This window comes from Manis javanica, chromosome 11 (assembly GCF_040802235.1).
Source record: "Manis javanica isolate MJ-LG chromosome 11, MJ_LKY, whole genome shotgun sequence".
Taxonomy (NCBI): Eukaryota; Metazoa; Chordata; class Mammalia; order Pholidota; family Manidae; genus Manis; species Manis javanica.
The window spans coordinates 62593777-62608760 of NC_133166.1; the positions used below are offsets into that span (position 1 = coordinate 62593777).

At 36.7% G+C, this 14984-nt stretch overlaps 1 protein-coding gene across 2 annotated transcripts in view; it reads left to right on the forward strand.

The window, feature by feature from the left end:
• Nucleotides 1-2018: 2018 nt before the first annotated feature.
• Nucleotides 2019-14984, forward strand: part of API5 (apoptosis inhibitor 5) — a 40260-nt gene continuing 27294 nt past the window's right edge. For both annotated transcript variants that reach the window (XM_017669576.3, XM_017669577.3), the window contains exons 1-7: nucleotides 2019-2239; nucleotides 9459-9620; nucleotides 10717-10810; nucleotides 11294-11359; nucleotides 11840-11991; nucleotides 13218-13424; nucleotides 14026-14130. In XM_017669576.3, coding sequence (XP_017525065.1) covers nucleotides 2171-2239; nucleotides 9459-9620; nucleotides 10717-10810; nucleotides 11294-11359; nucleotides 11840-11991; nucleotides 13218-13424; nucleotides 14026-14130 — 855 coding nt within the window. In that variant the 5' untranslated portion in view covers nucleotides 2019-2170. The remainder of the gene's footprint in view (nucleotides 2240-9458; nucleotides 9621-10716; nucleotides 10811-11293; nucleotides 11360-11839; nucleotides 11992-13217; nucleotides 13425-14025; nucleotides 14131-14984) is intronic.

Here is a 14984-nt window from a genome sequence, read left to right on the forward strand (position 1 = left end):
TTTCTATTTGTAGTTTTTTGAGGAACCTCCTTACTGCTTTCCATAATGACTGGGCCAATTTAGATTCCCATTAAAAGTGTAGGAGGGCTCTCTTTTCTCCACATCCTCGCCAACACTTATGTCTTGTCTTTTGGATAGTGGCCATTCTCACAGGGGTGAGGTGATACCTCATCGTTGTTTTGATTTTCATTTCCCTGATGATTAGTGAAGTGGGGCATCTTTTCATGTGCCTGTTGGCCATCTGTATTTCTTCTTTGGAAAAATGTCTGTTCAGGTCCTCTGTCCATTTTTTAATTGGGTTATTTGGTGTTTTAGGTATTGAGTTGTATGAGTTCTTTATGTGTTTTAGATGTTAACCCCTTATTAGATAAATCACTTATGAATATATTCCCCCATCCTACAGGTTGCCTTCTGTTTTGTTGATGTTGTCCTCTGCTGTATAGAAGCTTTTTGGTTTGGTGTAGTCCCACTTGTTGATTTTAGCTTTTGTTTCCCTTGCCTGGGGAGACATGTCCCAAAAAAAATTGCTTATGCTTATGTTCAAGAGATTTTTGTATTGGTAGTTTCTGAGCCCTCTGGGACATAATCTTTGAGAGGGGGAGTTTGAGCAGGAGAAAAATTAGTAATGGGAAAGGTCTGAACTGTGCACTACTACAGGCCTTCTCTGGTCTTTCACGTGGGCCACTCTGCAGGACCTTCAGAGTCCACCTCCAACTGTGACTAATGTGCTGCTCTTGGTCATCACCTAGTTTCTGCTGCCATTGACTTGTTCATGGGGGTTTTCTCACTCTCATTCAGAAGATCTCTAGAGCAGGTCTCAGAATGGTCTCTTTCTTTTATGTGGTCCATCTGTGGTACAAAAGAATCACTCCAGCATCATCTGGGAATGAAGTAGATCCCAACATTGACACGTCCACTCTGCTGCCACAGGTAGCTCAAGCTTTCTCAGGCATGTGTCAGGTAACTGCAGGGACCACATTTCTTTCAACTGTGGGGACCACATTTCAGGTTCCACAGATTGGTCCCAAGATTGAGGGAAGGAGGTAGCAAATTGCCCAAAACTACCCATAAGCTAATCTCTCTTCCAAAAAATTTTTTAAAAACCTCACCAATTCCTCTCCCTTCTGCTCTCTAACCGTTTTGAATATCCTTAATCTTATTAAGAAATACAAGAGTCAGGGAACCATTCTGTGATCATTGCTTGCTTATATTCTGCACAAATGGATCTGGCTTTGAAATTTACCATCTATTAAAACTTAATGTTTCAGTTCTGAAATTTCAATTTTAGCATCCTGTTAAAACTGGCACATAACTGTTTTGCATGCTTTTTTGTGTTTTTTTATGTAAATGCTACTATCTGTTTTATGACTTCCATTTTTTCACACAAGCTTATATTTTAGAACTTCTTACTAGTAAGTATATATGGCTTCATTTACTTATTACCATCTTGGATGTTAGACATCATCAAGTGGCCCTAACTCTACTCTGGCAGCAAGCAAAGAAACAGTTTTCCAGCAGGCCAAACTTCACCCATGGACTTGTTTAGGTTTGTCCATACTTTACATACAATATATTTGTTCGTTTAATGACATTGAATGTTTTTTGCTAAAAACGAAACAACATAAAACTCTGAACCCTCTGCCCGCTCTTGCTGCAGATGTGTGTTACATTCCTGCAGTCAGGAGGAAGTAGGAATTTATGACTTCTCATACAGCTTCCACTCCCACCCCTCATTCTATTTTTCTCCCTGTAATATCACTTTTCTTTTTTCTCCCTTTAAGATCACTTTCTTTTCTGGCCATTGAGAGATCTTCTAAGGACAGAAAGGCAATCATCTTTGTATTTTCCTCCACCCCCATCAAGAGCTTCTGAGCACACACAATTATTCAAAAAAGCGTGAGCTAATTTAATCGTCGTTGCTGCATTTTGCACCTCCAAACGTTAGAGGGCGATAACTCCAGACGGCCCATTGGCGGTCAATAAAGGCCTCTCCCGATGAGCGCGCCTTGTCGCAGACGTTGGGGGCGGAGCCATCCTGTGCGCGGTGACTGGCGGCAGCTGGAAGCATAGTAGTGCGGGTCGCGGGCTCGGAGAACTTCAGGGACGGTCGTGGCGCCGGCAACGACGGCGACGACGACAGCAGGAGCGGGCCCTGGGCTTGTAGTTCACCATGCCGACCGTGGAGGAGCTTTACCGCAACTATGGCATCCTGGCCGACGCCACGGAGCAAGTGGGCCAGGCAAGTCCCCGAGCGGCCTGCAGGGCCCGACGCCCCGCGGCCTCCCGAAAGCGGTCTCCGGGCCGGGCGGGGGCTGCCGCTTCGCCCTCCCGCGGACTCCCAGCCGCCCCGGCCTTTTCGTCGGCGTGGGCCGCTCTGTGGGGGTGCAGGCTCCAGGGAAAGCGTGGTGTCCAGGTCCAGGCTTCTCTGCCCCTCTCGGTCCGCCTTTCCTCCCCGGGGCGTTTCTTAACTCAGCCTCTTGAGCTCCCCGTTAATTCTCCTCCCAAGCCTTTCCCTCCAGATTTCTCCTAAGTATTTCTCCTTTTCGGTGGAGCTAAGTCCCTTAGAAGATTAAATTGGAAGTTTTTTCAAGAGGACAAAGAATGTTTTTCTCGAGGCGAAAATCTGCTATTTATTTAGGAAAGTGCTTAGAAGACAAGTTTGTGAAGAACAGAAGGGCTCTTTGGTCCAGATTTAAGTGAGGGCTCACGATTTCACTTATTCGCTACACTTTCGAGCGCCGTACGCACCTGGCGCTCTGCCAGGCGCTAGAGGTACAAGAAGATAGAAAGACCCATGCTCTCCCAGAATGTACATTTTAGAGAGGGAGACGAGTGATAAAGAAAGTAAGAAAGATAGGTGGGTTTTTTTGTTTTCACTGAAACGTGTTGTGAAGAAAATACTACTATGGGCCGGTGCAGTGGCTCTGGGGATGGAGGCGGGGAAGAGTGCAGCCTTAATAGAGTTGTCTGGCAAGGGTTTTCTGCAGTGTTTGCCCCAGCCAGGCAGCTTCAGCAGTGTGGAATAATCCATACATGCCGTTGCTGCTTTATGAGTTTTTAAGTACTGGAGTACAGTGAACTTGAGGAGTTGATAAATGTGGCTGTGTCCTTTCTTCGGGAAAGAACCAGGCTCTCCCGGAGGTAATCGTGATCATTTTTAGAAATCCCATGCTATATCTTTTCAGTACTTAGAACTTCATGTGATCCTTCTGACTCGTGGAGAAGAAAGTGGAAGATCCTAAGAGTCTAACAGCATAAGCAAAGCTGTGGCAATACCCTTCCTGGCCCCTATTCTGGGCATGAGTAATTCAAGTAGAACCTGTCTGAGCTAAACCAAAAAATTTCTTAAATGTTTGGACCTTAGTTTAGGTCACTCTAGAATTCTGAATATACCAGTTTCAATCAGATGATTTTCCTTACATATTTCTATTTCCGTTAGGAATTTTAACATCAGTGGGAAATATATACTGACAATCTTTGTGTTAGGTCGGTTGTGAGGGAGCAATTTTCTACCCATTAAGACAAGGTAGGAAAACTGGTCAGTCATGGGTTGATATTGTTGTTTTTCCTAAAAAGAACTAGTAGTGAAGATAATCTCATTCATTGTGACTGAGTTGGGGAAGATTGTAGCAAATTGTTCTACCTAAAATTTGCTTCTTTGCACATCGACAGAGAGGATGGGGTAGAAGCTAAGAACAGTGATTCTCAGTTTGTAGATGATGCTCTTCCAAAAAGGTGTATCAGAAATCTTACAGGGAAACTTTGAAGCTATATACATAGTGCTGTTAGCATATCTCACTTTTTTGCTGGAATAGAAAAAAAGGTTGATAGCCAACTACTTAGAATATGTTAGGGCAAATAGAAGTCATATATATATATATATATAAATGTATGCGCCTACCTATGTATGTACATAAATATATATCCCTACATGTGTATATATGTTTATATACCATCAATAATTGAGAATTGCTTGCATTTCTCTCTTATGTTATCTTAATTATAAATACCAGGTTAGATTAAGAGTTCTCCCCCAAGAGGTCAAAAATGTCTTTCTCAAGGAAAGGCACAAAAATCTGTTCTTAATTTAGGAAGAGTGGTTCGGAGACATGTTTGTGAAAAACAGATGAGGGGCCCTTTCATGCAGGCTTTAATGAGGACCCACAATTTCATTTATTCAGTACAGGTTTTGAGTCGCACCCACATACCAGACACTGTGCTGGGTGCTAAAACTTCAGCACAATTCCTGCAGATGATGGGAGATCATTACCTTCATGACACTATAATGACAGCTGCCAAGCATCTATTTAAAACAAAAGTTTTAATATTTTGCATAATGAAGTGCATGATGTACTTCCTTTGCAGAAAGAAGTACAGTGATTTGCTCAGCCTCAAACAGGAATTCTAGAACTGAGGCTGGACTAAACTATAATGCCTACTAATTCTGCTCTATTGTGTATTCTTCCCTTTTAGGAAAAATCCTAAAACTGCTCACCAAAAAAGACAGTGAGTTTCAGGATACTGCTCGCAAATTTTAACTAACAAAAGCAAGGGCCAGCTTAATGGAAAAGACACCATTCACATTCTTTTAAGGCGAGAAAAACGTGTTTAAATTATTCGTGTAGCAAAGGCTGTTTTTCGTGTTAAGAGATTTACAGTCAAGACTTAAGACTACTGGCAGGTACCCTCTGGCCATTTCTGAGGTCATATTTGAGTTTCTTAGTCTGGGATTCCTTCTAACTTTTGTTCTAATTTTCACCGTTTGTCAGGCAAGTATCACAGTTGCTCACATTGCTTACCCCTTAGGGGAGTGCCCTCTCCACTATTGTCAATACTCCTTTTAAAGTAATGCTCTCTAAATACAGGATAAACACAAGCCCTCCAAGATTTTACCAGCTTATTTTCCTCAAGCAGGACAAATCTTTCTCTTTTTGAACTTCCTTGGCACTGTGTATGCATTTGTGGTACTTAGGTTTGTGTTTTATTTCACATGAGGACTTTTCTTATTTCCTTACTAAACTATAAAGTCTTGAGGTTAAGGGTTAAATCTTGTTTGTTTCTCTACTTGCACTGATCCTTACCCTTCAGTAGACACTTCTTCAAAGTTGAAAAAATACATTCAAAGAAGGAACAGAAGTGTGTGGAGGGACGGGGAGCATCTGTTTTCTAATAAGCAAACTGCAGGGGATAAATTCTAAGTGAAGCATTATTTAATAGCTCAAAACCTTCCAGTCCTTCTGTCTTTTTTCCTCTTGCAGCTCCAGTGTTCCACCTACTTATTCAGCTACCATTTCCCTGACTCTTCCTCTGCTATTCCTGCTTCAGGTCTCTCCTCTGCTGTGTGTTCCTTTATTTGTCTTCTCTGCCCTGGGCTCCCAACTGGCTGTAATAGAGCAAGCTGTGACCCACAAGTATTTAAAATTTTGTTTCAAATTTTTTTCTTTTTTTATTGCAATTAAGTTGATAGGCAATATTAAGCTGGTTTCAGATGTACAACAGTGACTCGATAATTGTATATATTACTAGATGCTTGCCACAACAGGTGTAGTTACCACATTATCAAAGTAAGGTACTACAGTGTTACTGGTTAAATTGTCTATGTTGTATTACCATTCCTATGTCTAACTTATTTTACAATTTGCAGTTTGTACTTCTTTATCCCCTTCACCTACTTCACCCATCCTCCAACCCCCTTCCCTATGGTAACCAACAGTCTGTTGTCTTTATTTGTGGGTTGTTTCAAATTTTTATGAATTTACTTAATTTTAAAATGTAGGTAATTTTATATTATGTAGGCAAAATTCTAAAGTTTAAAAAAACAAACACCTGTTACAGAACAGTGGCAGTTAGGCTGATCTAAGATCAATATATTGCCTAAACTCTAATTTCTTCTGTGTTCTCTTACATGGGAGTACACCAGCTCTTAAGGGTAGAAGAGCATAAGCTTTACTGACTTGTATTTCAAGAAATAGTGTTCTTTTAGTAGTTTGTTGGGGTTTTTTTTGGTATGGTGAAGTTAAAGTCACAGACCAACCAAATAATTCCTCAAAAATTTGTAGAACTGTTAACTTATTTTAGTATTAAATCCAAACTAGATTTGTTAATTGAGTCTGAGGAAGAAAGTAGTAGTATTTCTTAGCTTTTCCATTTTCTTTTTATGTCGTACTTGAGAAATATGTTTATTGAAACTACATGCTTTCTGGAAGCAACCAAAGTGTCCATCAATAGATGAATGGATAAAGAAGATGTGGTACATATACACAATGGAATATTATTCAGCCTTATAAAAAAGAAAGAAATCCTGTCATTTACAACAACATGGATGGACCTAGAGGGTATTATGTAAAATGAAATACACCAGGTGGAGAAAGACAAATACCATAAGATTTCACTTATTTGTGAAATTAAAAACAAAACAAAATGAACAAAATAGTAGTAGACTCACAGACACTGAGAAGTGACTGGTCGTTGCCATCAGGGAGGAGTTTGGGATTGGTGGGTGAAGAGGCAAGGGGTATAAAGGGGCACAAAAATTCTCAATCATAATGTAAGTTGGTCATAGGGATGTAGTACAGCATGGAAAATGTAACCAATGATTCTGTAACATCTTCCTGTATTGACAGGTAGTAACTGCACTAGAGTGGCTGAGGATTTAATAATATGGGTAACTGCTGAACCACTGTCTTGTATATTTGAAACCAATGTAAGATTATATAATCAACTCTACTTCATCCTTTCTTTTCTAAAATAATGCTTTATTTCTTAGAGGCTGTGTCCTGGTCCCAAGCATGGCTTTACTTTACCTGGCATGTCACTGACCATCTGTATATATTGGTTGTGTTTTGTCAATCACTATCACAGATTTTTTTCTTGTAGTATGTATCTGCTGAATGTGGATCAAATTGTAGCTGACTTTTTGTTTGAAAATAAAAATGGATTTCTTTAGAGCATGCTTTTTCAAGTCAGATATTAAAAGTACACACAAATACACAGTTTTAGAAATACATAAGTATTTAGAATTCAAACTTTTTATTAGGATCACAAATGTGTTTAGCTGAAAGGTATACTTGTGTTGGGAGAGGAAAAATAAGCAGTGTTCTGTAGTATTTGGAGTATTTTATAGTGGTTACAATCCTACTTGGCACTGTGATCCTACTTGGAGAGCTCACTGTGATCACTGAAAATATCACGTATATCTTTTCCTACTTTGAAACACTTTGAAGTAATAACTACCTTAGGAAGATTCTGTAAAAAGTTTTATCCCTCTGCTACAGTGAAAACAAATCATTCAAAGAGCTGTCAAGGAAGAATATAATTCTATTTTTGCAATATATAAAGTGTAATTAGTTGAAGTCACTAGTAACATCTATGAAATTATTTGATAAAACTAATACCTACCAGTGGTAGAAACTTTGATTTCTAGTTTGAATATGTAAAAATATCTTAACTTTCCAAAGGGTTTGCTGTGTCTGGAATGCTACACCCCATTTTCTGTGTCTGTATAGAGCCTCAAATTTTAGGAATCAAATTTCACCTTTGACTATCCTGGCAAGCTTTTTGTTCTCTCTTCCTGTGTTAAGATCTCAGAACTTTAAGAAGTATCATATTAGGCACAGATACTGACTTTAGAGCCCATCAGAGCTATGTTCAGGTCCTGGATCTGCTACTTAACTATCTGTGTAGCTCTGGACAAATTACTGCACTTCTCTGAGCCTTGGTTTTCTCATCTGAAAAATAGGATAGTAGTACCACCTAACTCACAGGACTACTGTGAGGCATGTACATAAGCATTACTCAGTCCCTGGTAGGATTACAGGAAATGTTGCTGATTCCTTTTTTTTCTGATCCAGATTTTTTTTCTCGTTGAAGGGGTCTGAGTGGTTCGTTTCAAGTAGGGATTCTTCAGTTAATTTTAAATGGTGTAAGGAGTTTCTTTTAAAGGTTTTTATAAATAAAGCTTAAGTTTAAGTTAAACGAAAATTGGATTGTGATACCCTGCAAAAATAAGGATGTCAGAACTGTTCAAAACTTTGATTTAATGAAGTCTGTTAGAAGCTATGAAGTAAACCACAGGAATTTAAAGTGGTAGAGATGTCATACATGATTTTTCAAACTATTGTACTAAAAAATGTATATTTGAAGTAGTAACTCCTAATGACTGATTTTATGTCTGCATTTCATAAGGAAGCTAATGTATTCACAGACATTTTGTTATTTAGTCTTTTGTGTTGTGCTTAAGATGTTAAAAGGAGTTGTCATTAATAAGTTAATGGAATTTATACTTTTTTAGAATTCATGTTTTTTAGACAGTTTGGTAGTATAGGAACTTTTAAAGTAATCTGGTAATTACATGGATTATATTAAAATTTGTACCTTAAAAGATCTAATTGTGGCCATAGCTTTTTAATACATAGAACACTTTATATCTGATTACTTAAAAAAAAAGAATGTCCTTAACTGAGATCCTGCTGTACCTAAGTAACTTGACATATTGCTTTATTTCTTTCACTTCACATTGTATTGTCCATGAAAAGAATTATTATTAAACTAAATTTTTGATAATTCTATAATCCATTGGATGTTTATTAGTCATTCCCCTCTTGAGGAATGAGCATTGCCTTAGACACAGTAAATGCTATGGTGTCATTGTCATAATGTTTAAGATTTTCCAGTAATTAAAAGTTTTATCCGTATGTTCAAACAGAAGATTTATCTATAAAGTCTTGATATGTGTTACTGTTGTTTGCCGCTTGATCACTGTCATTTAATAAAAGGTCTGGTTTGGAGACAGGTGTGTAAGAGGGTATTGGGAACTCGTTGACTCTTCACAGTATGAGGGAGAGCACTTCTGCACTTTTTCCAAAAAAGGAAACAAGTGAGTTTTGAATGTATGATTCTATAAAAACTTGAACATGTGACATTAGAGTCTGTCTTAATTCAAAACTGACTAGCTATATAGAATGAATTACTCTTTTCCTATCCTAGAATACTAAGCAAAATAAAGCCTCCTGACCTTCCTGGTATTAATTTCAGGAATGTATTCCCTCCTCCTTCTTCAAGGTGCTAATTAGAAATTGTTAAATGTATTCAAGTAAATTTAACACAATTCTTTGAGAATTCTATAATATTCATTATAATTTTTTTAAGGTATGGTATAGTCACAAGGCTAGGATCAGTAATCACTAGCATGAAGAAGTGTTGTACATCAACAAACTTACTTGTTTTTCCACTTAAAACTAGTCATCCTTCTCTCCGCACCAACTTAGAAATAACATGGGGGTGAAAGCGGGTACAGGAGCAGATGGTAAGAACATAGGTGTCCAATTTAAGCAATAAAACTCCAAAAATAAGCCCTATTTTTAGCCTATGTAAAATTTTAACAAAGGCGGACTCAAAACAGATTTGTTCAGCTTCTTGTCCTTCAAAATTGTGTTTATTTTCTGCTTTATTTCCTTCAGCATAAAGATGCCTATCAAGTGATATTGGATGGTGTAAAAGGTGGTACTAAGGAAAAAAGATTAGCAGCTCAGTTTATTCCAAAATTCTTTAAGCATTTTCCAGAATTAGCTGATTCTGCTATCAATGCACAGTTGGACCTCTGTGAAGATGAAGATGTATCAGTAAGTTTATGACGCTTTTCAGCAACCTTTCTGATATTTCATTTTCCATTTTCAGACATTTTTCTGGTATAGTAATGTAATTGAAGTACCAGTCATATCAGTGCACAATAAAATACTACAGTAGGATCTGGCATGATGCCATACTGAGGCTTAAATCTACATTTGAGAAAATGCATTCACTCTTTCACCACCTTTCAAATGAAAAATAGAATCACAAAATATTTTGCTTATTGTTTGTCCACTGTTGAAAGTGGATGAGAGCTCACATTTTTTTCATAGGTTTTTATATGTTGTGCATATGAAATAAAACTTCTCAATCAATTTTTTGCTTGCTCAGATATTTAAAATATTAATAGTATTACATCATAAAACAGAGTTTCAACATTCCCATTTTCCATAGCAGAAAAATAATTCGTCCGTGTAATGATTGTATGTGATTACCAGAATAAGAAGAAATAGTTTTTCCCTGCAACAGAATGAACTGTTAGCATTTCTGGCTGGTGATATAGATTCCTAAGAATTTTCAACTATTAGCTCCTGGCTTTTCAAATGGAATTACTGGATCACCAACATTTCATGCAGAATTTGTTAGGTGTAACTCCTCTGCATTTTTATTTTAAACTAAATAAGCCAAGATCACATGTTTGGAATTAAGTACACAGAATAATTCACAAATGTTTTATTAAGTAGTCAATACTGAAAATTCTAAAGTAAATATAGTTACTAGATAGGACATCACCCCTGTAACCATTCTTAGGATAGTGTATTATATGCCCAAAGGTAGTAAAAACCTAACAGTTGCATATAATCAGTATGTAAACCATTGATTATAACCTTAAATCTGTCTACTCCATCCAGATAATCATATTTAACATCCATTTCCACCACATTTTGTTTCAGTTATTCTATGAAGTTAGAAAATTGGATGAGAGCAAATAATTTCCAAAACTACTAGAAATTTCATGTTTTATATTTTTGTGACTAATACGCCCCAAATTATAGTTTCTCCATGGTTTCTGTTTTCTTTAAAGGTTGGGGTTGTTCTTTTTATTGTTGATAATATCTGGTTAATATGATTTTTGTTTGAAATACTCAGATTCGACGGCAAGCAATTAAAGAGTTGCCTCAGTTTGCCACTGGTGAAAATCTTCCCCGAGTGGCAGATATACTAACCCAACTCTTGCAGACAGGTAAGAAATTTCATTATTACCCTTTTATCTAAATGTAACTTCTCTCTGAAATAGTGACTGTTTATAGCTTTTTCTTTGGGGGTGGGGGGGGCTCCTTGTAGAAATAAAAAATCTTTTTTTCCTTTAGTAGTTTGAAGCTTAATGACTTGTGACTATGTAATTCCTAGTGTTGTTTTGTTTTTAATTCTGTTTATGAAGGCATAATACCTGGATTCTTCTGGGAATTTTGATGCATCATGATTTTTCACCCCAGTTTCTTATAGTTTCTTAATTGTACCATCCTAACATAAAAGCTTCCCAGGTATGTCAGATCAGGTTTTCTACCTTATAAGGAAGATGTATTTTCTTGGTACTTCAGAGAAATGCTTAGTTCTGTGTCTTCTCTAATATAGTCTATGAGAAACTGTGTTTATTACTAAGTCTGAAAATTAAGCCAATGTTTTTCACTTATCTTCCACATTGTACCACTTTTTGTCTATCCAGATGACTCTGCAGAATTTAACTTAGTGAACAATGCCCTGTTAAGTATATTTAAGATGGATGCAAAAGGTAAAGCCACTTCTTGTTCTGAACTGTTTGGTGTCTTTAAAAATGGGATAGCTTGGCATTACTCATTAAGGATAAAGTCTGGGGTTCGCCTAGATATCTATTTCATAAAAATTCTAAGTGTTCTAGAAAACTACTTAGCCCAGCGTGGTTGTGACTTAAAAAACCAGCAAAAGTAATTTTTTTAACTTTCCATTAGATCAGACTTTCCATTAGAAACCAGTTGGAAAAACTCCTTTTGCCATATTAAAGAAATTCTTTGAAAATTATTAATAACGATAAAAAAGGAAAGTAATGCTCAAGCTGATTGTGAATCCATGAATAAGCATATGATTACTATATAATTAGGACTATGGAAATGTCAACCTAATTTAGCCAGTATGAATGCAGTAATATTCAGGATATTTTTGTAGAGAAATTCTATAAATTAAGTTGAAAAACTTACAGAACTGACTTGCTACACATAACTATTTTGTTTTGCAGGGACTTTAGGTGGCTTGTTCAGCCAAATACTCCAAGGAGAGGACATTGTTAGAGAACGAGCAATCAAATTCCTTTCTACAAAACTTAAGGCTCTACCAGATGAAGTCTTAACAAAGGAAGTAGAAGAACTTATACTAACCGAATCCAAGAAGGTAAGTTTCAGTCATCATTTAATAGAACTATTCCAAATCAAAATAACAATTGAAATAAGCAGTACTCATCAATGCTCAATATATCCCATTAGAACCACCCAAGAACTTCAAGCTTTTCTTATAGTGTATTTTGCACTTTGGTAGCTCATAATGATGAATCACTGTGTTAATTTAAGGAGATGTGATCACATTTAAATCTTTTGTGGTATTATCCTCAGAATTATTCATTCTTCAGGACTCTATACAAATCATTTCTTTCAGGAAATATTACCCATTTCCACCCCTTCTCAAGTTTTAGGATATTATTATGTAGTGTTTTGGATAACTTCAAAATGAAAATGAAATCATGTTGAATTGACCTATCTTTTTATCTTACCCTGTGACTCCATAAGCTCAAGAGACCAAGCTGTTTGTCTGTGCTGCCAGCATATAGCATAGTTACGGCTATTAAGATTCACGATGTGTCACAATTACCTTTTCACTCATAAAGTGCCAAAGTTTGGGAATAATTTCTTATGTATAGAAGAAAATTTTTAATTTTCTCTAATAGCACCACTCACTTGCTTACTGATAAGATTTCTTCAGTGAAAGAGAAAGAAGCATCTCTCCAACTGGGAATATTAGCATATTTTACCTATACATCAGCTAGTAATCTGGTAAAGTATGTCATGATTGCTTGCTTCTTTGGTCAGTGAACAGAAGGCTTAGACCCATGACATGGAGCATTTAAAATAAGACTTGCATGCCCTTCCTATCTTGTGTACAATTACTATATTAATGTGAATGAGGCTGCTTTTAAATATAGGAAACTAAGTCTGATTTAACAGTTTACTGCAGAATTTCTCAATCTTTTTTTTCTTTGCTATTATTCCCTGAAGAGCATTTCATAATTTTTTCCATAGCTGCTCTCCCATGAAATTTCAATGCTGCAAATACTGTATATCTGTTTATGTACTGTATGTGTATCTTTATTAATAAAAAAGAGTAAAATTTTCCATTAACCAGATTTTGCCTCCCTTGAAGATAATATAGTATCCCATTGAGAATATATGGTTTACTCTGAAGCTAAATTCAAGCTAGAAGTTGCCCTCTTCTCAGTATTTTAGAAAAATTAATAGCAAACCAACTTTAGTAACTGAAATAAATTTGCCACATTGTGTTAATATTGATCTTTCTTTCCCATTCAAATGATAAAGGTACTATTATTCTGAATTGTCTCCTACCAGGTACTTGAAGATGTGACTGGTGAAGAATTTGTCCTGTTTATGAAGATACTGTCTGGGTTAAAAAGCTTACAGACTGTGAGTGGAAGGCAGCAACTTGTGGAGTTGGTGGCTGAACAGGCTGACCTGGAACAAACCTTCAATCCCTCAGATCCCGACTGTGTGGACAGGCTCTTACAGTGTACTCGGCAGGCAGTACCCCTCTTCTCTGTGAGTGCTTTTTTTTAACACAGTTGGTATTGATTACTCTGTTAGCTTACATTTCTATAGATATTCACTTAAGCATTCTCTTCAAACCTTTGCATAAAAGTACTTACACAGTGGAGTGAATTGTTACTTTATGAAGGCATGGGTGAGAGCCCAAAGCAGCAAGAAATTTCTTGAAAGCCTTTGTAAGAGACATTTCAAGACTTAGAAACTTCAGAATTTTGCATCATACTTTATAGTTTGGCTGTGTTTCAAAAACACTTGGTTTAGTAATTTAATTTTTTTCCCCCTTAAATTTTTTAACAGACCATTCTAAGTATTTATGCTCTTTATCACTGGCTTTGGGCTTTTGCTGGCCATAAGTATTCTGGGATGTACATAGCATAGTTTGAAAAGCTCAGTTTAAAGGATCCATCCTTTTTGAGAAATGTGCAGAAATTCAACACTAAAATTGCCCCAAGATTTGACCTGAGAATCAAGAAAGAGTTCAGAAATGTATAGATGTCCCACTATTCCAGATAACTTTGCAGCAAAGTACATCTACTATTTATAGTTGAGAGAATATTTTTTTTTTGACATTTCAATGTTCTTTGGGTTTTTACAGAAAAATGTGCATTCTACAAGGTTTGTGACTTATTTCTGTGAGCAGGTTCTCCCTAACCTCAGTTCCTTGACTACCCCAGTGGAGGGTCTCGATATACAGTTGGAGGTAAGAGAAAATTTCTGCTCTTAGCACTAAAAAGCACTCCCATATTTTATCATAAATGTCAACCACTAACTTAGAGATCTGGTTTACAAGAGATAAAAGTCTGGTGATCACTAGCTAGTAACCTATCCCAGGAGTAATTACATAGGAATGCTTTATGAATTTAGTGAAAGTTGGCTACAATAGGAAAGCACTACCTGTAGATTTCGTTATAGTTAGTCTCTACTTGTAGCCTTAATATGTTTGAATAAGGTGTTTAATTCCTGACCATTCCTACCTCTATCCATAAATGATACAGCCAGATTTAACTAGATTAAATAAAATATCCCTTATTCAAAAGAATTGACTACTCGTCTCTCCTTTGTATCTCAACTGTAATGTACATACACATTTTTTCCAGCATTTGTAATATTTTACATTTATCTCCCCACACTTAACCTAATTAGTCTCTGTATCCTCAGAATCTATGCAGAGCCTGATTCTGAAAGGCACTTAATAGTGATTGTTTAACTGAACTCAACTATGGAAATATATGTACCATTTCCCTCATAGCTCTTTGAAATAGAAAAGGAAGTGCACTGACATCATATTTGCTTCAGATGTCTGGATTTTGGTTTGTGAGACTGGGATTGAGAAAAGCAGAGATGAACCTCAAGAACAGTGGCAATTACTAATACTTTAAGCTAGTATCCAAAGACTAAATTTAATAGCAAATGAGGCCCATCCTAAATATTAGTAAATAATTCTTTGCTGTTAAGAGGTCTTCCTCAGTGTCTCTTCACAGTACATCATTACCCTGCAGAAAGTGTCATGTATATTTTTTTAGTTACTTCTCACATATTTTGAGAGTCACGAGA